The sequence below is a fragment of the Cyprinodon tularosa genome, unplaced genomic scaffold (genome assembly GCF_016077235.1).
Source record: "Cyprinodon tularosa strain WSP-4 unplaced genomic scaffold, ASM1607723v1 ctg381, whole genome shotgun sequence".
Lineage (NCBI taxonomy): Eukaryota > Metazoa > Chordata > Actinopteri > Cyprinodontiformes > Cyprinodontidae > Cyprinodon > Cyprinodon tularosa.
The window spans coordinates 566,531-593,414 of record NW_024039098.1 but is presented as its reverse complement, the minus strand read 5'-3'; the positions used below and the strand labels follow the sequence as shown (position 1 = coordinate 593,414).

The window sequence follows — 26,884 nt, the reverse complement described above, 5'->3', positions numbered from 1 at the left end:
TCCACTTAGAAACATCCTTTATTAAAAGCTTTGAGCACAAACGTGTCAGCAGTAACAATCTGCCCCAACAGCCATTAACAAAACCAACTGTAGTGTTTCATCCACACCAGTACTTACTGGAAAAAATCTTCCGTTGGCCCGAACCCCAGCTTCATTTTTCAGTTCATAATTATCATATAAAGATAAATGTTCAGACTTCGAGGCGCCATGATCCCAACAAGGATGTAAACAAAATCCTACCCAGAAACATAAGAGGAATCCCTTCCTTGATTCTATTCCCTTGATTACATTATATTTTCCATTTACAGCCCTTCACACTTTATTTATTTGTATTTACAGGAAGGAATAAGATCAAAGAATGTGGATTTTAAAGGGAGTAACAGCGGAGTAGTAGCCGAGTAGAGCCCAGTGTTCTAGATAGGGACGTTAGATATGGAGGCCGATTTAACCGATATTTCACAACAAGGAATTACATAAAATCTAAGGTCATGGAATGAGACAGATTTATAAAAAAGAACCTCCTCCGTTAGAATACAGCAAGAGGATAATGGACATTAAGTGAAATGCATTTCTTAGACAAACATTAAAAGATTAATCTGTACCCGAAAACAACCAAACTGCATAATGAATGTAAGGAGATACGATACAGGAATGTGTAAAGCCAGAAAAATTGCACCGTGCTCCACTTTTTTGTGCATAAAACAAGGATAGCAGGAGATAAAAATCACATCATGAGCTCAACTGAAAAGTTATTGGTCTAAAAAAAATATTCCAGCTTCTTCAAAACAGCTAGCGTAGCAAAGGGTGGTAACCGTAGCTAGCTTAGGGTAGCTAGTTTAGCATATTTAGTGAGCAAATTCCTCTTTCACAGATGGTTTCTGTCATTTAAGCTGCTCCACAAAGGTGTTTGGACCCCTTGAAGTATTTTTAATTATTATTGCAGCAGAAAACTTGAACAGGATTCAGTTGTGAAGTGGAAGAAACACGATGCGCAATTTTATGCTAGCAAAAATCCGAACTGTGCAGCATTACTTGGTTTTTAGCTCCTGTTTCTCCGTAAACTCTAAATATAATCAGTTTATATTAGAAGTTATCTGATGAGTAAATATGTTGAACTTGTGTGCGACGTTCCAACTAACTAGCTAACGATGTTAGCTATAGTTTTAAGTGTCCTGTGAAGGCGAAACATGGCCACAAACTTAACCTGATGAGAGTTTAGTGAAACATCTTGATGTTAGCTCTGGAGGAGCTTCTATATATATGTAAAAAAGTTAAAAAGCTAACAGGATATACCCTTAAACATAAGGAAGACAGGTGAAGCTAAACACAGTGCAAGGGAGGAATAATTTAAGAATGAGACGCTTTAGGCTGAGGAGAACTACAGAAACAGGCTGAGAAACAGTAGGATGGTTTTGTTTCCATGTGATAGAACGGCCTAGTCAAAGTCCAGACCTAAATAAGTAGGTCTAATGTACATTTTGAGCTCTGGATGTTTAAACCTGATAGAAAAAAAAACAGCAGCCAAAGTAAAGACTCAGTGGGGCTGAGTGCAAATGGGTGAAATCCTCCGGTTGTTTTTTAAATTGTGTATCGTTCTCCTTCCACTTCTCAACCAGGTTCTGTTTTGCATTTGGTCCATTCCATGAAATCCCAATTAATTCATGTCGCTTTCTAGAACTTTTCTTTGAACTTTAAAGAATTCAAAGCTGGAATCTAAAAAAGGCACATGATGTAAACACTTCTAAAATACACTTGATCGTGTCTCTTTTCATTTGACACCCAAACTAACTTATCCAGCCTCTTTTAATGTGTAGGAAGGCGGCTTTAGCCCTAAAAAAGGAGGCTGATCTAGAACTATAGGTGAAGGTTGGTGCTTTGTTGTTTGACACACACAAAAAAAAAAAACTCCCTTGAAATCTCCCATGATGACGCAACGACCAGAACAGCTGAAACAAACTGCTGTATATGTGTATACTTTGGCTAAATGATTAATTACTGTAAAGTGCAACATCCTTCAAACCGTTCTTTGAGTTATTCGCATTAAGAATTATCCCGAGGCATTTCCATGCTTTATGAGCGTGTCCCTTCTTATTTGAAGCATTTGTTCAGAGGTATCCGCCCAGGCACAGGATCAGTAGGACGTGCACAGTGAGCAGGTAGAGGCTGAGCAGCAGAGGGGTGCGCTGGCGGGAGCAGAAGGCGACTCGGAGCATGCGTAACAAGCTGGGGCCACCTCTGCGGGTCTGAGGGTAAAACGCCAGGTTAGTGGAGGTTGAGAGAATATGGATCTTTATTGTTACAGTTCTTAAAGGTATAGTACACCCAAAACATGATTAGCCTTCATTTTCTACTCACCCCCATGCTGAACAACACTCTGGAGTACTTTTTTGATATCTCAAATGCATCTGGAGATCTGGGAGGCTTCTTGCTGTCTGCTGACATTCAAATAATGGAGGTCTATGGCGCCCGAGACAGAAAGGTCCATAAAAGTCCACAAAAAACGTGTCAATATTCCTCCATACTGCTCGTCCAATGTATTCCAAGTGTCCTGAGTGGGTAGCATCCAGAATTTACTCGAAACGAAGTCATTTAGAATGTTTTTAGAGCATAAACAGTAGTGTATAGGATTTCCTAAAAGCGCGTTCACGAGTCTACGGAAACCGCGGCAGACCAAACCAGACGAAAGTGCGCATTCAGCTCGGCAAAGAACTCATGCTCTTCTTCAACACTGAAGTCCTCAGACATTTTTCTTTCGTTGTTTCTTTCTTTGCACAGGTAAACAGCACATTTCTTCTTCTACGCTTGCATTATCGGCAGAGCAGACGCTGAATGCGCACTTTCATCTGGTTTGGTCTGCCGCGGTTTCCGTAGACTCGTGAACGCGCTTTTAGGAAATCCTATACACTACTGTTTATGCTCTAAAAACATTCTAAATGACTTCGTTTCGAGTAAATTCTGGACGCTACCCACTCAGGACACTTGGAATACATTGGACGAGCAGTATGGAGGAATATTGACACGTTTTTTGTGGACTTTTATGGACCTTTCTGCCTCGGGCGCGATAGACCTCCATTATTTGAATGTCAGCAGACAGCAAGAAGCCTCCCAGATCTCCAGATGCATTTGAGATATCAAAAAAGTACTCCAGAGTGTTGTTCAGCATGGGGGTGAGTAGAAAATGAAGGCTAATCATGTTTTGGGTGTACTATTCCTTTAAGATGTGGTGTGCAGGATGTTAGAGGAGCCTAACCTGGGTGACTGCTCCTTCCGGCGGCTCGATGAAAACCGCCGTCTCTGAGTGATCCCCGTCGTTTGCAGCGTGCCACGAAGCCTGGCTGTGACTGACGGGATTAATAACAAACCAGTCATGTAACCACTAAACTCTTAACATTTCCTTGTGATGCTTGTATTGTATGTTATATGTTCTTTCTTATGTATTTGCCTGCCTAGGGACTACGGATGGAAACTAGCTTTGTAGCTATAATCCAGCATATTTACATTTGTTTTTATACTGATGTTCATTAATGTGCATTGTCCCTATTCAAATAAATAAATAAAATAAATAAAAATGGACATTAGGTGAATTACTGAGAATGCTTTAAAACGATGAGAGTTTAAAACGATAAATTACATAAAAATAAGAAACAGGAAAGAGAAAAATGTAGGAACTTTATAGCCGATTTTAAAGATTGGGCAAAATTATACAATAGAAGAAGAAATAAAAGTTAAAAAATAATATTTGGAAACAAAACCTAAATGTAAGGTCAATTTAACAATTTTGAAAAGGTTTAAAGTTCTTTCCAAGTTTTAAATAAAGTACAAAGAGCAGGGAGACGCTTCGTCCTCCAAATGATTACCTACTGCAAGCAAAGTTTTTGAGAATCCCTCCTGTGGAGCGTTTGAAATTCATCCCTTCAGCTTAGGAAGGATTTTAACGCCGGAGGGTTTAAACATCAACATGCTTAGAAAGTAATAAGTAGAACAGATTGATCTTAGAAAAGGCTGGAAATCTTTTCAGTTTAAAACTTTCCTTTTTAAAAAGCTTCTAGTTAGAGTGGCTCAGGTTATCCTGAGCTATCTCTATAGTTCTGCTGCTATAGGCCTAGACTGCTGGAGGACATAGGGACCCCTTTTTCATCATTCTGCTTCATTCTATCTCTATTCTCCCACTCTGCAGAATCTGTTAGTTCAATCTCTAACGTTCTGCTCTCTCTGCTTTTTCTCATAGTAGCTTCATCTGGTCTGTTCCTGTTTGGCTGAGAAATATCAGCTGTGCTGCTACCATTAACACCTTTGTTTCTAGATGTTGGAGCTTGGCCTGTTTTCCAGTGTAGTCCTGTTTCTCTGACTGTGACTAACTGGATGTGCTCTCTTAATCCTCTGACATGGGAGCTGGCTCGGAGCTCGTCTGCCTGGCTGTGTGTTTCCTGGATGGGGCCGCCTGTGGAGCTGGTTGACAGTTGCCTTTTGTATCTATGCTTCTTTTTCTACGTCTGCTTCTGTCTCCTTGAACCCCAGTGGGCCTCAGCAGATGGCCGCTCACACTGAGCCTGGTTCTGCTGGAGGTTTCTTCCTGTTCAAAGGGAGTTTTTCCTCTCCACTGTCGCTACAAGCATGCTTAATGTGAGGGATTGCTGAAGAGTCAATGAGTCGATGCAATCAACTCATTTTCCTTAGATAGAAAACTTTGAATCAATCTGACTTGATGATCTGGTGAACTTTAAAGTGCCTTCAGATGACATGTTGTGAATTGGCGCTATAGAAATAAACTGAAATGAATTGAAACAAGAAAATGAACACGAGGCAGAGAGTAGAGGTAGCTGATGACTGTCTTCCTGTTAGATTTTCTGCATTCTTTTTGTTTGTTTTCTATTAGTATAAGTCTATAGTTAATCCCTTCCTGCTATCATCGCAGACCCAACCCCTGTACAGGAGAGCAGAAGACCTCACCTGTTCAGCCAGGCCAACAATTCCCTTTAACAGCCCCCCTTTCAGAGACATAGACAGGTATGGGGCATTGCAGGCTAACAAAGAAGCTAAACGACCAACATTCCAAAGGGGTGGACCCGTTCATCTGGTTCAATTTGCATGTTTTCTAAACAAAAACCAGGCTTTGTTGGGCTGCTGGATAAAAGCTGGAACTAAACACTATTTCTGACATTTTGAATTGAAAAAGCTTCCTGGAAGGAAGAGAAACGTCTTCAAACTTCGAAAAAAAAGTCGAGTGGATAGTTTTTTTTTATTTTTTCTGGTATTAGTATAAAAATAAAATGCTCAAAATGTCATTTATTTGTTGTATAATATATTTCTTAACGTCTGATTGAAATCAGGGATCACCAGCTTGGTGGCATCAGGCCTCTAAAAAAAATGACAGCTCACCAATCAGCTGCATCGTAAAGCTTATTTCATTACGTTCCTCCTCTTTTTCAATGGTATTTAAATTTATAGAACTTTGTTAAAATCTTCCACTAGAAGAAACAATAAAAATTAGTTTATTATAAATTAAGTTTAAGTGAACGCTGATTATTTTATTACATTACATTTATTATTAATTGATAAATTGTCCTAATTTGGGTTCAACTATTAGAAAATTAGTTATTTTTAGTTATTATTATAACTTAATATTTTATTTTCATATAATTAATGATGAGGTTTATATTCTTTTATTAGTTATTGGTGGATATATAATATAATTTAATGTCTTTTTTAATAATTTAATGTGTTTGTAAAACATTTTAGTCAGACTGAATAACTATTTCTACTTATTTCTATTTTAAATTAAATTATTTCCAGGTTTATATCATTTTTTTATCTCTATATATATTTGTAATCGCTGTGACTATGATGCTCGTACCGTTTGAGGCGATCCTGCGTCGCCATCAGCTGCTCCTCCACTGCCAGCCGCTGCTGAGTCTCTTCTTCTAATCTGATGCACAGAAAACAAACTTTGGCATCTATTCTGTTATTTAATGCTTTTTATTTCTATTTATTTCTTTTTATTTCCTAAAAAGTACCTTCGCTGTAACTCCACGACCTCGGCTTTAGAGGAATGGCTGACGGACAGATTGCTTCGCTCCTGTGGGGCCCCAGGAGGACTGTCTCCTTCCTCTATGCCCTGCAGACGTAAAATCGTACAAACATCATCCTCATTTATTAAATCAAATATTCCTTCCTGCTGTGTGGAACAGCGGTGGATGAACGAAGGCCTACTTGTCTCTGCAGCTGCTCTCGTTTGAGCTTGGGCTTCTGGACTCGAGCTTCCTCCAGCATGGCGGTGAGCTGCCGCAGCTGCAGGTCTTTCTCTGAGAGCGTGGTGAGCGTCTGCTGCTTCAGCTGCTCTGCCTGAGCCATCCAGTCCATCCTCTCCAGCCTAAACACACAACAGGTCAACGGACTGAAGATGCTAACTTTACCTCTTGGCTAAACAAAGGAAGATCTGATGGAGAAGAGAAACCTGAGGGATTCTGCTTCTTGCTTTCTTATCTCCATCATGTTCTCCAGCTGCGTCATGGCCTCCAGCATGTCCTCGCTCTTCTTCTTCTCCTCCAGCAGCTCCTGGCTGACTTTAATCAGCTCTCCCGCTCCCAGCCGAGCCAGCTCTAACTTCTGCCTCTGCAGCTCGGCCGCCTGCGCGTTCAGCTGCTCCAGCTGCACATAAACAGAGTGAAGGGAAGCCGTCATTAGCTGCGCTGCTCCTCATGATCAGAAGTAGCTCTACAGCAGTTATCCGCTCACCAGTCTGTCCCTGTCGTTCTGCAGGGCTTGCAGGGCGTTCTTCAGGCCCCACACCTCCCCCTTTGAGCCTGCAGGGCCACTGCGTGCCGCGGGGCCTCCCGCCTTGCTCATCTCCTCCAGTTTGACGCTCAGCTCCCTGACCTTGTTCACCGCCTCATCTCTGGTCTCCTGCAGGGAGGCCATGGCCTTGGCGAAGGCCTGGTTCTCGGCTCTCAGCTGCTTGGTGGTGTCCGTCTCCTCCAGCAACCTCTGCTCCACGATCAGCAGGTCTCGGGCCAGTTCTGCCACCCTCTCCTGAGCGCTCTCCGACTCCGTCCGCATCACGCCTCCCTCCCACCGCAGTTCGGCTAGCTCTCTGCTTTCGCTCTCATGCTCTTGCTGCTCCGTGAGGAGTCGCTCCTCCAAAGCCTCGGCCCGGGCTCTCTCCGCCTGCAGCTGTTCCCTCAGCTTCTCCACTTCAGCTCCAGGTGCATCCATCACCTGTGAGGCTGCTACGACGTCAGAGGCCTGACTAACCGTCTCAGTCTCTACTTTTCTAATCTCTCCCTCTCTGGCTTTGCTCATGACCCTCAGCTGAGATTCCAGCTCTTCGCGTTCCCTCTCCAAAGACGCGATCTGCTCTCGCTGAGCTGCCAGGAGTTGTTTGTGCTGCGAGTCCTTCATGCTTAAAACTTGGTTGAGTTCATCTCGGTAGCCGTGAAGCTGAGCGGACAGCTTGGCCTGTTCGGCGTTCATGTCGTCTCTCTGGGCCAGCAGAGAGCGAAGCTCTTCCTTCAGGCTGTTGTTTTCTCCTGCAGCCTCCTGGATCAAACCATCCTTCTCCAACATCACCTGAAAGACAGCACAGGTAATAAATATGAGACTAAAGCAAGCGCTGCAGGGAAGTTTCTTCCTGACTTTGTTATTTTCTGTTCTCAAGACACCATTTAATCAGTTTGGCTGAAAAAAAACCTTGGTAATTATTTAATTTTTTGCTAAATGAGCCCAAATTGGGAAACTTAAAACAACAATTTTTATTATGTTTAACAAATAAAGCACAGCTCTGTTGGATTATCTCACAAAATGCAAATAACATCCATTTAAATAAAGTAACTCTCCTGATCTTTACAGCAACAAATCAATGATTCCTTAATTTATATTATAAATTATATTAAAATAACTTTCTAAATAATTAGGAAAACCGAATCAAACCCCTTTCTAACGCTGCCCTGGATAGCTGCCATTTCCAGACCATAAAAAGCCACGGATTTCAACGTTTATCAACAGTTCACTGCTAGAAAATGGATAAAACCAAACATTTTATAGATTTATTGCAACTTTTCATTCTGGTGATGAGCTCCATGTTTAAGAGCACTGCAAACTCTTTACTATGAGAACATTTTTAAATACTTGAGCAGCTAAGTAGGAGAGTTTACCAGTGAAATAAGATGATTTACATTTAAAATAAGAAAAAAATCTAACGAGATAATTCTCTTGATTTGACAAACTTACTCAAAGCCTGGCAAAATTACCATCTCCAAACTTTATCAGGGATTGTTGAGATCCAAAGGAGTGTCAACAGATTACATTAGGAAAAGATGGGAGGATGAGTTGAATACTGAAATATCACAAGAACAATGGGACAATATGTGTGAATCTGCTGCTTCAACCTCCTCCTCAAACTATTGGCGTGAGTTCAGTTGAAAAAACTTGTTACGTTTTTTTAGGACACCGAAGCAGCGGTTTCATGGAAACCCGAACGCTTCTAAATGATGGAGAGGATGCGGGGACAAAGAGGCAAATCACTCTCATATTTTCTGGTCCTGCATAAAGATCAAGTCTTATTGGAAAGACGTTTTGGAGAATGTTCAAACAATCATGGATCTTAAACTCCAACAACCTACCATGTTCTCATTGCTCAGAGCCGTTCCTGAGAGTTTGAATATGAGTGACAAATATTTACTAAAAATCTTCAGTGCTACAGGCAAAAAACTCATCACTCGGAAATGGCTTCAACCTGACCCACCAACGATAAAGAACTGGCTGGAACTGGTGGATGAAACCCACAAAATGGAAAAGTTAACATTTATACTGAGCCTGCAATCAGATCTTTATAAAAAGAGATGGAGCAAATGGACTAGATTTCTAGAAAACAATAACTGATCAGGTCACTTATACTGTCACTTTAAAAGCTGCTCAAAAATCCCAAGATTGAAATTTAAATTTGTTTGCTGTTTTCATCCTGTATCTGTTCATCTTTGTCAGAATGTAATTCTTCTTGTTGACAGTGGTTCCGTTCTGTGTTCTGTATGTGATTGATAAATGAAACACATTCAATAAACCTAAAGTATAAAAACAAAAAGAAAAAAAAAACATCCATTATCATGTTTCAAATGCATTAAATCTAATTATTGTATTTAAAGGGCAAAAATACTGTATTCGCATATCATCTTATTTACCTGCTTAAATTAAGGGTGACTTAATCAGTTTATCTTTGTTTATTTCCAAGAAATCCAAAGAAAAATCTAAATTTAAAATTAAAATTTAAGCCTGAATCAAGCAGGAGTACATCTATTCTCCTGTTCACTGCAAAAACACTCTAGAAACAAGTAAAATAAACCTTAAATTAAGTGTATTTACCCCTAATTTGAGTAGTTTAATAAGATGATTTGCCAATGGAAAGAGTACTTTTACTCTTCAAATACCGTATTTTCGTGACTATAAGGCGCATATAAACGTCTTTTTTTCCCCTCAAAATGTGTGGCGCGCCCTATGTGTTACTGCGGATGTTGTTGAGACCGCCATGAGAACGTTAAAGGGGGAAGTGTGGGCGTGGATTGTGTATAAAAGAACAGGTATGTGTTTTATGCAGAACATTGTTGTCTTAACAACCCTGAAAATGGCAAAGAGACATGCCTATGAAGCACAGTTTAAACTGAAGGCTATCAGCTACGCAGAGGAACATGGAAATCGCGCAGCCGTGAGAGAATTCAAGATTAATGAATTTGTTTTATGAAACGGTGCAATTTTTCCATCGGGACCAGGACTACAGTAGCTCAGCAATGCCCGGCGGATTATAATGAAAAGCTGCCGAGCTTCCACTCCTACTGCAGCAAACACATCGCCGACAAACGCATCCAGCCAAGCCACATCACCAACATGGACGAGGTGCCGCTCACTTTCGACATCCCAGTGAATCACATGGTGGAGAAGAAGGGGAACAGCACTGTAGCGATACACACAACGGGGTATGAAAAGGCAAATGGACAGAAACTGCCGCCTATGGTGATTTTTAAGCGAAAGACTTTGCCTAAAGAGACTTTTCCAGCTGGAGTCGTTATTAAGGCAAATGAAAAGGGCTGGATGGATGAGGAGATGATGAAAGAGTGGCTGAGGGAGGTGAATGTAAGGAGACCAGGTGTTTTTTTCCACGCATCACCATCGCCGTTAATCTGTGACTCCATGCGTGCCCATCTCACAGCCGATGTGAAAAACATGGGGAAAGAAATGAACGCTTAAGCAAAAGCCGGCATCATTTCTGAGGAGCCGCCCGGCACAGAAAGTGACTCTGACAGCGAAGAAGGGGAAATTGGCATGTCTGATTTAGCGCAGCTGTTTAATTCAGAAATAGAGGATGATGACTTTGATGGGTTTGATTAATACTTTGTAATAAATACATGAATAAAGCACAAACATACTCAGTTTTGCTCCCACTCTATTTTTAAATACGCAGTAGAGGTAACATAGTAGAGGACATGTAACGGTATATAAAACACGCGCCCTATAATCCGGTGCGCCTTATGTGTGTGTTAAATACAGTAATGGCACACATGACTGAGACTGCGCCTTTTAGTACGGTGCGCCTTATGGTCGTGAAAATACGGTAAAATAATTAAATATTTGTACTAGAAATAGACAATGTTATAGTTTTTTTTTCTTATTTTAAATGTAAATTGTCTTTTTCCATTGGCAAAGAGTCTCACTTACCTCCTCAATACGAGACAAAATGCACTTATTTCAAGAAAAGATGACTTATTTAGATTTATATTTTTTGCAGTGTTGCTGTTCAGTCCTATTAACAACTCCTTTGTTTCGGTGAATTAGATCTACCTGTAGGTGTTTCTCCTCCAGCTGTTTGTACATGTTGAGCACTCGGTCTCTGTCGTCCTGCAAGGAGCCCATGGCCTTGGTGAAGGAGTCCAGTTTGGCTTTCCAGGTGCTGCTCTCCTCCTCTGCTTTCCGTACTTTCTCTTCCAGATCTCTCACTTCTCCTCGTCTCTGCTGCAGCTCCGTCTCAGCATCTCGTGCCCTGCCGTCAGCCTCTTTCCGGGCCTCCTCTGCTGCCTTGGGGGTAAATTAAACACAGAAACAGGATTTAAAAAGGGGACGTGCAGTTAAGGCTTCGATGGGCGGATTTAATATGAACTGATATAAACCTGAGTGACGGCTTGCTCCTTTTCTCCCAGCAGCTCCACTTCTCTCCTTTCCTTCTCCTGTAACTCTGACTGTAAGCTCTCAGTCAGAACCTTGGAGGAACGCAGGTCCGTCTCCAGCTGCTCCACGTTCAGACACAGGCGCCTCTCTTCGGCCTCCCGTTCCCTCAGCTCGGCTCTGGCTCGGTCCACTTCTCCTGTCAGTTTCCCGACGGCCTCCTCCAGAGCCCGGGCTCTCTGACCCAGACTCTCCAGCTCGTTTTTGAGGCTGCTGGCTTCGCTCTGAGCAGAAGCCAGCTCTGAAGTGGTTTGCTGGAGTTTAGCTCTTTCCTGCTCCAGGATACTTTGATGTTCTATCACCTTCTTTTCTTCTTCTTCCAATCTCTGCTGGCAATCCTGTTCTGCTTTCTGCAATCTAAGGATGAGAAATATTTTTAATTTGTGTCTGGAGTTCTAGGAAGACAAATCTAAAGAAAGCCTTTTTACCTTTTTACCGTTTGTCCCAGCTCCTCTTTCAGCGCCGTCTCTTTCTGAAGCTGGTCGGCCAGTTCCTTGGCCCGCGTTTCGGCCTGGCGGACCTCGGCCTCCTTCCCCTGCAGAGCGCTGTTAAAGCGGGTCTCCCACTGCCGGGTTTCATCCAGAACTCGGTCCCTGTCGTCTTGCAGGGAGGACATGCTGCGGGAGAAGGCGGCTAACCGGGCCAGGGACTCGTCCAGACGAGCTTGGCTTTCCTGAGCTCGCCTCTCCGCAGCCTCGGCCGCCTCTCTGGCTTGCAGCGTGGCTTCCTCCTCCTTCTCCCGCTCTGCGTAGGCCTCATCCAATCTGAGCTCCATCTCCTTCAGCTCAGCTCCCAGTCTGAATCTCACAGAGTCCAGAGTTTGCTCCGCCTCGGCCTTCAGCGCGGCCTCCCGCTGCTGGATGCTTTCTTCCATGGCTGTTCTTGCGGCGGCCGCCTCGCTCGCCTCTTTCTGCGCCTCAGCTAGTTGGGATTTGAAGCTCTCCAGCTCCGCTTCAGTCCTCCTCAGATCTTCTAGAGTTCTGGAGCTCTGCTGCTTTGACTCCTCCAGCTTGCCTTGGAGCTCCTCCTGGCTGAGCTGCAGGGCTTTAGCTTCTCTTCCAAGCTGGCTGATGGTCTCCTGGTACTGGATGGAGTCCCTCTGCAGCTGCCGCACCTCCAGCTGCTTCTCCCTCAGCAGCTGCTCCAGCTGCTTGGCTCGGCTCTGGCTGCCCTCTTTGACCCTCTGGGCGGACCTCAGCTGCTGCTCCAGCTCCCTCTGCTTGCCGGACTCGGCCTCTGCTTCGGCTCTCTCTCGCCTGGCCTGCCTCATGTCCTCCTCCAGCCTGGCGGCTCGGTCTCTCTCCCGCTGAACCTCTGCCTCCAGCTCAGACCGCTCCCCCAGCAGCCTCTCTGCCTCCTGCTGCATCTCGGCGAGGCGTTCCCGGTGGTCCGCTGCTTCCTGCTGGTACGTGGCGATGCTCCCGTTGAGCTGGGCAAGCTGGTTCATCAGACGCTCCTCCAGGTTGTCTTTTTCAGCTTCCAGACTTCCAAGGAGTTCTTTGAACTGGGCTTCCCTCTTCGAAGCTTCCTCAGTCAGATGTTTCTCTCTCTCCTTGCTCTCTTGAAGGTCCTTTTCTAAGGAAGCCAGAAGCGTCTCGTCGGCTTTGCTCTCCTTCAGCTCTCTCTCCAGAGAGGCCAGTTCGGTTTGTAGCTCAGCTTCCCGTTTTCGCCAAAGTTCCCTCTCTGCATTCAGACTCTCAATCTCCCTCATTTTATCCTCCAATAAACTCTGAGCTTTCTCAGGCATTTCTTCTGCCTCCTTTTCTTCCACATCCGTGCGATCGCCTGGAGGCTCTGCTGCAGTCGTGACAGCGTCCGATGTCAGCTCTGTAACGACCTCCTCTACGACAGCCGCAGAGGGCAGCGGGTCGACTTCTTTGTGTTTCTCCTCCATGTCAGCGAGTTGTTCCTTCAGCTCCTCGATCTGCCGCCTCAAAGCGTCTCTTTCTGCCGTGGCAGCTTCCAGTTCAGCCCGCAGAGCTCCGTTCTCCTCCTGAAAGCGCTCCGTTTCAGCTCTGAAGCCGCCGTCTTCCTGTTTCGAAGCGGACCTTTCTTGCATCTCCCGGAGTCTCTCGTTCTCCTCTTCCAACTCCAGTATCTTTTGCTGCTTCGTCTTTACGAACTTTCTCATCTTGTCCTTCACAGAGTCCAGCTCTTTCTGCGCTTCCTCCACTTGCTTCTCAGACTCCTGCTTGGCGGCTTCCTGAGCTCTCACCTTGGCTGCCAGCTCCTGTCTCTCCTGCCTGGCGGCTTCCAGGACCCTCCTCACTCGCTCCGCTTCGTCGCTCACGTTCTCGTACGACTTAAGCAGAGTCTCGTACTCCTCCTTCATTCCTTGGACTTTGTCCTCCCACTCCCTACACCTCCTAGCTGCCTCCTCCTTCGCCAGCTCCCCTTCCTTCTTACAGGCGTCCTTCTCGCTGATTAAGCCGTCCATCGCCAGCTTCAGGCTCTCACATGACGACCCCAGACTTTGGTTCTCCACTAACGTCCGGTCCACCTCCTCAATCAGTCTTGCTCTCTCGCTTCTTAAATTCTCCAGCTCTTCTGCTGTTGAGTCCATCTTCTGCTGCAGCTCAGCTGCCATCTTCTCGGCTGAAGCGAGCTGCTCCTTCAGCGTCTTGTTTTCTTTGAGAGCCTCTTTGCGAGACACCAGAGCAGCCTGCAGCTTTCGCTGAAGCTCCTTGAGCTTCGCCTCGCCGTGGTCTTCCTGTTTCTGTGGAAGCTCAGCTTCCAGCTTCAGTGTTTTCTCTTTCTCTGCCTTCAGCTGCTCCTGTAAGGAACTAATGGACAGGTCTTTCTCAGATACAGCGTCCTGCATTGAGCGAATAAGGGAGTTCTGCTCGCTGAGCTGCACGCTGAGCTCGGTTATCTCCTGGTTCTTGTTGTCCAGGAACTGCTTGAACTCTTCCACTTCGGCCTGAAGAGTTTTCATGGATGATTCTGCAGCGGCTTTGGATGCAGCTTCCATCTCCGCCTTTAGGGTTTCTGTGTAGGCCTCAGCTTGGCGATACTTTTCTTGAAGTTCACTCATCTCCTCGGAGAGGGCGTGGATCTGGTTTTCCTTCTCCCTCAGTGCTTCCAGCTCTTTACCCAGTTCCAGTATCTCAGACTCCCTCAGCGACAAAACGCTATGAGCTTCCTGAAGCTGTTTCTCCAACTCGGAGTTTGCGTGCCGAACGTTTTGGATCTCGGCTTTGAGAGCTTGGAGCGACTCCTCCAGCGGCTCAGATACAGCAGGAGACGGCTCTGACGGGGGCTGATCCGGATCGCCTGCTTGTGGTTTCAATGAATCCGTCTCCGTTGCAACAAAGTCCACCCAGTCCTCTTGGACCCAGTCGTTTGTAACGGGAGTCGGAGCCGCTTCGGGACGTGGATCTCCTCCTGAGCTCACCTTTTCCTCCAGTTCTCTCAGCTTGTCCAGGAGACCTTCCCGCTCTCCGCTCTGCGCCTCGAAGCGCTCCATCAGCTCGTTGAAGTCCTCCTTCTGTTGCTTCATCTGTTCGCGGTGGTGCCGGTCTTTCTCCTTGGCCTTGCGGATGGTTTCTTTGCGGGACTCTTGGGCTTCCTGAACCTTCTTCTGGAGTGTTTCACACTCAGCTTCCAGAGAGGTGACCTGGGACTGTAAGGCTGCATTTTCTGGAGGCTGTGGAGCCGTTCCACCTTCTTCACTCAGCTTTCTGTTCAGAGTAAGTGTCTCAGCCAGGACTTGATCCTGGTGGCTAAGTCTCTGCTCCAGACTCCCCACTTCCTGATCTTTAGATCTTAAATCTTCTTCTAGCTTCCTGATCTTTGCCTCCAAGTTCTGGATCTCTGGTCTTTGAGGGAGATTTTCAGGAGCTTCTTCTGTCTCCGATTCATCCTTTTCTTTCCACCTTTTTGCTTCCTTCTCAAACTCGTTGACTTTCTTCATCAGCTCCTTGCGTTGCACCAGTGCTGCCTGCAGCTTCTTCTTTGTGTTCGCCAGCTGCGTTTCCACCTCTTCCTTCTCTTTCCTTAAGCCAGCCAGCTCTTCTTCCTCGCCTGATGCCTGATTTTTGTCATCTCTGACCTTCTCCAGCTCTTCTATATGCTCCTTCAGTTTACTCACTTCCCCTTTCATCTTAAACATCTCTTCTTCTGCTCCGAGCAGTTTTGTGGACATGCTGTCATTAAGCTCCAGCAGCTCCTTTTCTTTCTGGGTGAACAGAAGCTGTAGCTCTTGAATCTCCGAGTCCTTCTTTAATAACGACTCGCTGTGCAGATCTGAGGTCTGAGTTTGTTCCAACAAGCTGTTCTCCATTTCCTGAAGCCTCCTCTGTAGCTCGGAGGAAAGGAGCTCTCTGTCCTCCAGCTGAGCGCTCAGCATGCGCGCCTCACCTTCCTGCTCACACAGAACCCGCTTCGTTGTTTCCAGGTCTTCCTGTAAAGCCTCAATCTTCTGCTCCCTGCTTCTTTTTTCGTTGCTTAAAATCTCCAACTCCTCTTCTAGGAGTTTGATGTCGACTCTCTGTTTCACCACTATGCTGCCATTTTCCTGGTTTGACTGGAGCTCTTTGGATAACCGCAGCGCTTCAGCCTCTGCCTCTTCTTTGGCCTCAGTGAGGGACCGAGCTTCCTCTTCCAGGCTCTGGATTCTCTCCTGCGACGCCTCGGCTGTCTCTCTAAGCCTCTGCAGCTCTGCCAGGAGTTCGCTGTACCTTTTCTGCAGCTCCTCAGCCAAAGCCTGAGCAAAGACAGACATGTTTGAATCGGCAGAGGAGGAACCCTGCTGGGTCAGGTGAACTTGGACCGTCTCTCTGATGACAACGGAGGACGACTCTGTTCGGACTGTGGAGGCTTCCTGCTCCATGCTGGTTGCCACCCAGGACTGACCGACGTCCTGAGACACGGAGGGCCACTCCTGAGCTCCGTCTTGGTTCATGGCCTCCAGGAGAGTCCAGCTGCTGTGGGCAACCTCTGAATCAGTGCTGGTGACCATCTCATCTGAGGAGGTTCCTTTTGATTCTTCGGGAGACTCAGACTGGGGTCCGATGAGCTCTGGGCTGCTCTCGTTATCAGCAGGAATGGAGAGGACAGAGGTGTCCTCTGCAACTAAGGTGCTTTCTTCATCTGGTGCGTCTTCAGCAGGAGCTGTTGTCACTTCCTCATCCTCTGCTTCTCCACGCAGGGCAGCCAGCTCGCTCTCTTTTTCTGCAAGCTGCTGCTCCAGCGCCAATATGTGTGCTGCAGAAGTTGGAGACAAAACAAAAAACATGAATGTTAGAGTAGAGGGGGGCTTTTAATCTGAATCGAACAACAGAATAAATTATGTTAATTGTCTCAAATTGCTTTAAATGCATGGAGCCGAAAATTAGAAAGTTAATAAGTTCCTCCTCATCCAGTTTTGTTTTCTTTTATGATGAGGATGATGAAATCATTTCATCGACTCACTTTTTTTTCATGACGATAATGAGTTTTTAAAGGTATAGTACACCCAAAACATGATTAGCCTTCATTTTCTACTCACCCCCATGCTGAACAACACTCTGGAGTACTTTTTTGATATCTCAAATGCATCTGGAGATCTGGGAGGCTTCTTGCTGTCTGCTGACATTCAAATAATGGAGGTCTATGGTGCCCGAGGCAGAAAGGTCCATAAAAGTCCACAAAAAACGTGTCAATATTCCTCCATACTGCTCGTCCAATGTATTCCAAGTGTCCTGAGTGGGTAGCATCCACAATTTACTCGAAACGAAGTCATTTAGAATGTTTTTAGAGCATAAACAGTAGTGTATAGGATTTCCTGAAAGCGCGTTCACGAGTCTACGGAAACCGCGGCAGACCAAACCAGATGAAAGTGCGCATTCAGCTCGGCAAAGAACTCATGCTCTTCCTCAACACTGAAGTCCTCAGACATTTTTCTTTCGTCGTTTCTTTCTTTGCACAGGTAAACAGCACATTTCTTCTTCTACGCTTGCATTATTGGCAGAGCAGACGCTGAATGCGCACTTTCGTCTGGTTTGGTCTGCTGGCTTCCGTAGCGTCATGAACGCGCAGGTGCGCACTTTCAGGAAATCCTATACACTACTGTTTATGCTCTAAAAACATTCTAAATGACTTCGTTTCGAGTAAATTCTGGACGCTACCCACTCAGGACACTTGGAATACATTGGACGAGCAGTATGGAGGAATATTGACACGTTTTTTGTGGACTTTTATGGACCTTTCTGCCTCGGGCGCCATAGACCTCCATTATTTGAATGTCAGCAGACAGCAAGAAGCCTCCCAGATCTCCAGATGCATTTGAGATATCAAAAAAGTACTCCAGAGTGTTGTTCAGCATGGGGGTGAGTAGAAAATGAAGGCTAATCATGTTTTGGGTGTACTATTCCTTTAAGGAGTTTTTAACGAGACGAGACAAAATAAAAATTAGCGGGTCGTAGGGGTGTAAATAATAATCGTTTTGTATCGATGCATCGATCAAACAGCCGACGATCCAATGCATCAACACTTCCACAAGAGAATCGATTCATGTTTTTTTTTTTTTCCTCCGGCCTATTTTTATCCATTTGCTCCTGGGCGTAATTCTCCCTCCCGTGCTGCGGTGGCGCTAAACCTATTTTGCCCTCCTACCTCGCTTCCTGGTTATACTCTTACAGCAGTGTGTTGCAGTGAGCTTGACACAGACATTTTTGATTTATGCTCAATATTGAAGCGTGGTCTGTGCTACACGCTGTGGGTCTAGATACGGCCGAGGCGGAGAGGAAGTGGGGGCGAGTTTAGTCCGACGACGAAGGGACATGAGGGCCAAAAAGAGCGGAGATTCAGCTGGAAAAAGGGTCCCAGCGTTCTCGCGCACCTCGCTCTTCTAGCGGGTCAAACTTCACGAGTTGTTTTCTGCAATTTCTGTCATAAAAACAAAACAAGCCGGCCTCCTGTCTGCGGTCAGCTACAATTAGGGAGAGGGGGTTAGGGTTAGGGACTGTGGAGGGGGCGGGGGCGCCTGGAGCAGAGGTATTGCATTGCACTCATTGCACTGATTTTCTGCAGTATTTTTGCAGTATTTTTTGATGCAACTTTTCTACTTCTACTAAAAAAGAAAATGCCTAACGCTTTCATTGATTTATTTTAAACTTGAAACTTTGTTTAGCCTGTAAGGTGTAAAAAAAAATAAATAAATTAACCGATTAATCGAATCAAATCGTATGGTGGTGTAAAAAGGTTAAAATAAACAAATGACACAACAAATAAAGGATTTTTATTTTATTTTAGACCAATTAAAGTAGAAACGATTCATCAATTTAAAAAAAAAAAACGGTTCTATTTTTGCTCAAATTCTTTATCTGTCTGTTAGATAATTATAAATAATAAACAAACTTACTTTTTTCAGCTTCAGATGAATCCACTGAAGTTTGAGGCAGATTTGTGTTTGACATCTGAGAAAAAAAGAAAAACAGGATGTAAATTTTCACGATAAAAATTAACCAATGCAGAATAAGATTTAAAAAAAAATGTTAACTTAAATAAGAAATCGACATAAGGATGTTTATTATTAGCCAAGATGTAGAAGAAGGCATTAGAATAAAATGTAAATAAATACAATGCATGATGAGGATTATGTTTGACATTTTCTCCTGTTTAAATCCATCACCACAGTGACTCATGTGTCTGTGGGTTAAGGTGAAGGTCGGCTCAGAGAGAAGAAGGGATTAAATATGCTTCCTCCCTCTGAGCCGGAGCATCGTCTGCGCCGTGAAGGCAGACAGACTCCGTCCCGTATTAGACGGCTGCCGATCACCCGACCAGACTAAAGCTGTGACCCTAAAGCGAGAGGACAGAACTAGGGCTGCAACTAACAGTTATTTTGCAAATCGATGAATCTGTCGATTATTTTCCCAATCGATGGATTAATAATCAGATAGCCAAAGGTTCCTTGAAAGATTAAACCAGGTAAAACTAAAACTTTTCCACTTAAGGAGTTCTGGATAGAGCAGATTGACAGACATTTTTTCTTTCCTCATCTTAAATGCAAAATGTTTAGATATTTTTTTTACAAATTTGATATAATTACTGCTCTAAGTGGGTCGCTCCTCAGCTAGAGGCATGTTTTACAGACTTTATATTCCAATTAACGATTAATCCATTATTGAATTAGTTAACGATTATTTCAATAATCGATTAATCTTATCAATTGTTTCAGCCCTAAAAAGAACCCATGCGCCCTTTGACCTCCTTTGCAGAGTATGATCAGACACTATAGCGCAACGTTCTAGAGGCCTCTTTTCCTTAACCTTTCTAACCAGCATCCAGTGGCTAAGAAATAAAGGCTGCAGGTCCGTATCATTTTAAATGAAAAATATGAAAAGTGTAAAAGAAAGAGTGAAACAGTGCAAGTGAGAAATAAAGAGTACAACTGAGAAAGAGTAAAAGTGAGAAAGAAAGAGTAAAAGTGAGAAAGAGTGAAAGTTTGAAAGAGTAAAAGTGAGAAAGAGTGAAAGTTTGAAAGAGTGAAAGTGTGAAAGAGTGAAAGTTAGAAAGAGTGAAAGTGAGAGAGAAATAAAGAGTGAAAGTGTGAAAGAGTGAAAGTGTGAAAGATTGAAAGAGTGAAAGTGTGAAAGAGTGAAACTGTGAAAGAGTGAAAGTTTGAAAGAGTGAAAGTGAGAGAGAAATAAAGAGTGAAAGTGTGAAAGAGTGAAAGTTTGAAAGAGTGAAAGTGTGAAAGAGTGAAAGTTTGAAAGAGTGAAAGTTTGAAAGAGTGAAAGTGAGAGAGAGTGAAAGCGTGAAAGGTAGTGAAAGTGCGAAAGAACGAGTGAAAGGGTGAAAGTGTGAAGGAGTGAAAGTGAGAAAGAGTAATAGTGAGAAATAAAGAGTGAAAGTGTCAAAGGAAGAGTGAAAGTGTGAAAGAGTGAAATAAAAAAAGAGTGAAAGTGAGAGAGAGTGAAAGAGTTAACGTCAGAAAGAGTTAAAGTGAGAAAGAGTGAAAGAAATAAAGTGTAAAAGAAAGAGCGAAAGTGTGAAACAAAGAGTAAAAGTGTAAAAGAGTAAAAGTATGAAGAAAAAGTAAAAGGGTGAAAGAGTCAAAGTGTGAAAGAGTCAAAGTGTGAAAGAGTCAAAGTGTGAAAGAGTCAAAGTGTGAAAGGTAGAGTGAAAGCGTGAAAGAAAGAGCGAACGTGTGAAACAAAGAGTAAAAGTATAAAAGTGTAAAAGTATGAAGAAAAAGTAAAAGGGTGAAAGAGTCAAAGTGTGAAAGAGTCAAAGTGTGAAAGAGTCAAAGTGTGAAAGGTAGAGTGAATGTGTGAAAAAAAGAGTGAAAGAGTGAAGGCATGTAAAAAAAAAAAGTGTGAAAGCAAGAAAGAAAGAAAGATCCTGATTAAATACTGACTTCTTCCATGTGCTGCTCCAGCTGCTGTATCCTGACCCTGGCCTCCTCTTGTTCTGCTGTTTTTAGGTGAAGTTGTTCTGGAAATGAGACGTTTAAATTGATCAATACTTTCATCTTTAGGTAAAACTTCAGGTGTATGAGATTTTCAGAGGAAAGCTTCTCACCCTGCAGGGCCTCCATGCTTTGGGTGAGCTGGGAACACTGCTCGCTCCTTTCCCTGCTTTCCTCCATCAGCGTCGTCAGGCGCGTCTCTACGGATCGCACGGCGTCCAGGAGCAGAGAGGGCTCAGCAGGGTCTGGGATATCCTCTGGCATCGTTTCAGGAGAAAGTGAACAAAGACGTCTCCAGATTTCATCCAGAGTCTCCTGCTTCTTCTGCATGCCTTCCAGCTCTTTCTTCAGGTTATTGACCTCTGACCTCTCTTGCTCTAAGGTTTCCTCCCTGGCCTGGCTATTTGCAGAATCTGCTTCTCTAAGTGACGCAATTTCGCTTTGAAGCTGTGCGATTTCCGCCTCGTCTCTCCCCGAAGCCTCGCTGTGCGCTTGGGCGGCTGCTAGCTCGGCTTCTTTCATCTGAGCCAGCTCTGCCTCCAACCTGGACACCTCCATCCTCTCCTTCTCCAAGTCCTGCTGACTGAGGAGCGCTGTCTCCCTCAGGGTGGTCAGCTCGCTCTCCTGCCTCCCTGCCTCCATCCTCTCCTTCTCCAGAGCCTCCAGGCTGGCTCTGAGGGTGGCGAGCTCTGCTTCCCCCCGGCTGGCCTGCTCAGCCCACTCCTGCCTCAGCCTTACAGCCTCAGTCAGCTCCTGCTCCATCTGCCGGAACTGAGCCGTCAAGATCTGGAAGAAGGACAAATAGCACATGATTTGTACACAATAAAACGTCCAGATATATTTTATCCTAAAGAGTCGATCCAGGATCTCTACCTGCTTTTGTTGATCAGCGCTGCTCACTTCCTGCTGCAGCATTTCCAGCTCTTGTGAGCGAGAGTTTAAAGCCTCCTCCAGCTCAGTGCAGCGCTGCTGAGATGCCTGCAGCGCCTGGAGCAGGTAGAAATACAAGCTTTATGTTTTTAAAACTCAACACAGGTGATCAAAAATTATCTGCGACACACTGCTGCGGGAGGCTAACCAGCCTTTAAGGCGTTACGCTGGTAAAACTTTGCCCATGCTGAACAGGTTTGTCAGAGGAAAGTGTTTTTTTTTTAAATAAGGCTCATGTGAACTGTGCCGAAGCTGGAAGCTGTACCTGCTGCAGCTCAGCGCCGTCCTGCGACTGAGCGCTGACCTTCAGCAGCTCCTCTTCATGTCTCTGAATCTGCTCCTGGAAACGGACGTCCTTCTCAGCGACGACCGCCTGCAGCACCCGCAGCTTTCAACAGAAAGATCAATCCAAATCAAACTAATTAGAACCTTGTTACACCTGGAAAGCCGAGCTCGTTCTAGTAATTAAAGGATCGTCACCTGCTCGGCGTGGGCTGCCTCCTTCTCTTGGAGCAGCTGTTCAGACGCCACGAGTCGCTCCTTCAGCTCCCGGCTGTTGGCCTCCTCCTCACTCAGCTTGGCTCTGAGGTCCTGAAGCTCCTGCTCGACCGCTGCCCCAGCAGCAGTAAACGAGCTGTCCGCACTCTGCTGGAGACAAAACGGAGCTAAGAAGAGATGCAGCTAAAACAACCAGAGGAACAAATCTAAAAGTTTGAGTGAAAGGATCGTAAATATCTGACTGACCGCTGATCCTGCTTCTCCTTTTAGCTCATTTATCTGTTTGTTAAGCGAAGCCATCTTGGCTTTAGCCTGGAGTTTGAGTTTGGTGAAGCGAGCTTCAGCTTCTTCCTTCTCATTCTGCAAATGCCAACGAAAATATTAACTCCAACTCTTAACAAGATGGAGGTAAAAATATAAACATTTTATTCACCTTAAGCTGAGCATCTTTGTTGGTCAGCTCAGTCTCTTTCTGCAGCAGCTGCGTGTCTTTGTCTCGAATGAGCTCCTTCAGCTGGACCACCAGCTGCTCCAGGTGGGCCAGCCTCTCCATGGCGTCCTCAGGAACCTCAGCATCCCCCGGAGTCGGACCCTCTCCGGCAGGGAGCTGAGGAACCAGCATGCCCTGTTCACAGCCAAAATTTATTTTCCATTTTTTAAATAAAATTACATTTAAAAGGATTTTTTTTCTCTACAATTTTCTATACTTACAAAAAGAAAGATGATGAATTTAAATGTTTCTAAGATATGAAAAAAAAATCCATAGTATATTGTCTGTTTGAGCGTCCCCACATCATGATACCGCCACCAGCGTGTATCACCAATTCATGTTTCTCATGAAGCCAAAAAGAAATCAGGATTTCAGAGCCAAAACTCCCAGATAAGCATCCATTAAAACATGGAGCGCTCACACTACCCTCCAAGTTTTAGATTTAATATTCAGAATGCCAACAAGACTTATAAAAGTCAATGAATCCCAGGTATATAGAAGTCAGGTGGTTGGTGACAGGGAAACTCCCAAATCACACAGGAAGGAGGCCTTGAAGACAAGAGCTAGAGACCATGAGCCTTTTTAGTGCTTCCTGTGGTGGATGATCCTCCCACCACCACATCATGTTAGTATTTTTTTTACTTGCTTTATATTATATTACAATTTTTGTTTAAGTAGGTTATTTATTTTAGACAGGTATTTTCTAATGGGTGCACACTTTAATTAATGTCTGTCTGAATGGTTTATTTACACTTGTTCTTTTGTTTGAGGTGCTGCTGATGCAACCCAGCTGGAGGAGGAAACCTGGATCGTACCATTTGCTTTTTGAAAGACTGACGGGGGAGACTTGTTTCAAGTTGTTTTCGAATAGTTTGTCACTTAAATACTCACTTATTGTTTCTGTTAAGTAAAAGTTAGTTTTGCTTTATTTGTTTCATAGAATGGTTAATTTTGTATTTATTGGTTCTTTTGTTATGTTGTGCCTCCCTCATGTGGTAGACTTGGGTTACTCCATCCCTTTTTACACAGCCTTTAGTTCTTTGTTTGGAGGTCAGTTTTTTGTTTGAGTTGGATCCTCGGTTAACCTCGGTTAAGTTGGGCCCAGATTCTGTATTTAAGTTATTTTGTGTTGCTTTTGAGTCTTTGTTAACCATTTTTACACAATTAAATGAAAGCACTTTTTCAAATTTTGAACACCTTTTGTCCTTATTTAAGTTTGGTCCCTCACATTCCTTTTGATTTTATTAAGGAGTATTTGAGTAAAAGGGGATCTGTGTGCGAAATTGGGCCACTTTAAAGGACTGTATACATCAAAAAGCAACGTCTGAAAAATATAACTTTTAAAAAAACTGCATTTAGCAGATAAAAAATAGGAAAGGTAGTGCAACAAATTGTTTGTTGTTGACTTGTACGTAAAATCTCAATAAAATATAATTGCATTTGTTGTTTAGGAAAAAAATAGTGTTATAAATACATTAGGAATGAACTGTATGGGTGTAATAATCGACTGGATGAGCAGAGCTGCAGTATTAAGATGAACATGCTGTATGAAGTATGAATATTTGACTCCATATTAAATCATATTCAAATGATCAAATGGAAGTTTTTATTTATTTATTTGTTTTTATTTATTGACCCATTTTCTGAATTGCTGTGTTCTTATGGATCACCTCTTGGTTTCCATCTGCACCCTCCTCTCCAGAAAGCTCCTGGAGGACGTTGGCCAGACGGCTTAACATCAAGTCAGGACTGGAAGGAGACAGAAAAAAATAAATAAAATCAGAAACACAAACTCTTATTGATTTTATTAATTAACAAATGTATGTGTGTGTTATGCTGCGAGCACCAACTGCTGGAAGAAGCAAACAAGTTAAGCTGGTTTCAGAATTGGGTAATCATTATATGAAAGGGAAGAGCTGCGAAGATCAACAGCTGAACTGTGGACCTGAGCTCTGGTTATGGACCTTTTTATTGAACAGCAACAGAAAGTATTTAAGGTGACAATCATCTAATGGTCTTTCATGTTTTGTTTTTTGTTTTTGGCTGCTTTTAACAGCTGAATTTCTCTTTAATTTCTCACAAATTATAGTCTTTTTTTGTTTACATTATTCCACCCTGCACTATATAAACAAACCGCATGATGTGGTACAAGGACTGGATGGAGAATTGGAGAAAAATAAGATAATCTTGGGGAGAAAGATATTTAGAGCCTGTGGGTTCAGATGATTTTGATGAATTTGGTTCTTTGAAGGGAATTAATTTTTTTTTTTTAACAAATTAGAGGTGGTGATCTGTCAGTTGAGCATACCTGGTCAGACCAACATACCTATAATCAATACCAGTTTATCCTAGGGATGCACGATGTTGGGATTTTGGCCGATATCCGATATTTTAAAACTCATGTAGCCGATAACCGATATCGATACCGATGTTAAAGCTGGACAAAAATAAGTAGTCATTGAAAATAGCAGTTTTGTTATCCATTTCTGACACTTTGAAAAATAATATACTCAAATAGATTTTCATATGCTGATATCAAATAGATTTTTAAAAACGCGGTATCGATCTATTTTACTTTCAAAATCTCGTGAAATTTCATCGTTCTGTTACAAACTCTCGTGATATTTTGCAAATTCTTGTGAGATTTTGTTAGTAAAATAGATCGATACCGCGTCAATATATCAACATATAAAAATATGGCAACATTTGGTGAATTTTCGGGGGATTTCGTAGCATAACGATGACATATAGCAATATTTCATTAGTAAAAGAGATTGATATGGTGTTTTTAAATGGCAATATATCAGCATATGAAGATATTGGGATATTTTAATGGATCAATATTTTTTCCCTCGTCTTTAGAAGTTTTTAAGTCTGTAAAAAAGAAGTTTTTGAGGAAGAAGAAGAAGTAGTATTTTTTTTTTTTTTTTAGACTTTAGAAACTCAGAAGCTGTTAAAATATCGGGTTAAATATCGGTGGGTTGGCCGATGTCCGATATTCAGTTTTAATAGGGACCCCTATTTCATCATTCCATCTAATTATCAAATTATTCTCCACAAAGGATTAATAAAGTAATTCTGATTCTGATTGTATATTTTTGCTGCTATAGGCTTAGACTGCTGGAGGACATAGGGACCCCTTTTTCATCATTCTGCTTCATTCTATCTCTATTCTTCCACTCTGCAGAATCTGTTAGTTCAATCTCTAACGTTCTGCTCTCTCTGCTTTTTCTCATAGTAGCTTCATCTGGTCTGTTCCTGTTTGGCTGTGACTCCATCCTGGAGAGAAATATCAGCTGTGCTGCTGCCATCAACACCTTTGTTTCTAGATGTTGGAGCTTGGCCTGTTTTTTAGTGTAGCCCTGTTTCTTCAAAGGGAGTTTTTCCTCTCTACTGTCGCTACAAGCATGCTTAGTATGAGAAATTGCCTTCCAGTAGAGGCAATCAGCTGTTTTTCCTTTGATGGAAAACCTTGAATCAATTTGAATAGATGATCTGGTGAACTGGAAAGTTCCTTCAGATGACAAGTGTTGTGAATTGGTGCTAAAGAAATAAACTGAATAGATTTTTTTTATTATTATTATTATTATAAGTTACAGTAATCTACTGATTTCAAAGTGATACATTTATCTTTATTATAAAAGACTTAAGTCCCACTAAAAATGAGAACATATTGTTTACATTGCCACAAGTCTAACTAGGGAGTACCAATATGGCGGCCGGTGGATCCAGTGAATAAACAGATATTATTGGGCATTAATGGGGCAAAGAGTGCGCCCCCTGGAGGAGAAATAAACGGCCTGAGTTTGATCTCAGAGGGAAACACATTGATAGAGAATCCCTTATCTTCATCCCGGGGGGGGCGGGGGCGGAGCCGAGCCTCGCGGACCCTCCAATGCGGCTGCGTGGATTTAATAGTGATGAGAAAAAATGTAGCTAGCTAAACGCACGAGCTGACGTTGAACTTCTGAAACTAAAGGGAGGCGTTTTTTTAAAAAGTGCTGTTCAAAGGAGACGAAGAAACATCTTAGTGGGAATTAATGGTGTAAAATTACTTGTGTTTTCCTCGCTGCAGTGAGCTAGCTGGGAAGACTCCCCGGAGCTAACGCTGCTAAAGGTAAACACGGATAGCCTTTCTGAGCTCCACTGACTTCTCCCTGTTTTTCTTTTGCATGACAGCCGCGCAGCGCGCCTCCGGCGGCGGCTCGCTCCCTGATAAAAGGCGGCTTTAACTCACCGATGATGGAGCTCCTGCAGTAAATCCGCCTGCTTTTGATTTGTCTTAAATTCCTCGGATGGGTTTTAGAGCCACATCACCAAACACTCCCGGAAACAAAACTTTCTCGCCTCTGATTGGCCAGCTGGGA

The 26,884-nt window shown here is 43.6% G+C and overlaps 1 protein-coding gene across 2 annotated transcripts; it reads right to left on the bottom strand.

The window, feature by feature from the left end:
- golgb1 (golgin B1) lies at positions 1–26,884 on the bottom strand. 2 transcript variants are annotated; one of them, XM_038297083.1, is made up of 20 exons: positions 26,755–26,884; positions 24,188–24,266; positions 22,461–22,652; positions 22,274–22,387; positions 22,010–22,177; positions 21,795–21,917; positions 21,473–21,586; positions 20,713–21,385; positions 20,549–20,625; positions 18,548–18,602; positions 11,634–16,410; positions 11,151–11,562; positions 10,825–11,058; positions 6,736–7,566; positions 6,455–6,648; positions 6,211–6,370; positions 6,015–6,115; positions 5,855–5,926; positions 3,251–3,341; positions 1–2,243 (listed from the first exon to the last, which is right to left on the bottom strand). In XM_038297083.1, exons 2-20 carry the CDS (start codon positions 24,254–24,256, stop codon positions 2,106–2,108), a joined length of 8,595 nt encoding a protein of 2,864 aa, XP_038153011.1. In that variant the 5' UTR covers positions 24,257–24,266; positions 26,755–26,884; the 3' UTR covers positions 1–2,105. The 2 variants fall into 2 exon arrangements, with proteins under 2 accessions (XP_038153011.1, XP_038153012.1); XM_038297084.1 differs by having other exon boundaries at positions 22,010–22,174.

Bases quoted from the DNA above. Each gene is read 5' to 3' on its own strand.
- golgb1 (XM_038297083.1), bottom strand. From the start codon at position 24,256: ATGTTAAGCCGTCTGGCCAACGTCCTCCAGGAGCTTTCTGGAGAGGAG. The intron at 22,178-22,273 runs GTCAGTCAGATA...TTTTGTCTCCAG, and splicing joins AAGGAGAAGCAGGATCAGCG to CAGAGTGCGGACAGCTCGTT. The intron at 20,626-20,712 runs GTGAGAAGCTTT...TCTCATTTCCAG, and splicing joins AAGCATGGAGGCCCTGCAGG to AACAACTTCACCTAAAAACA.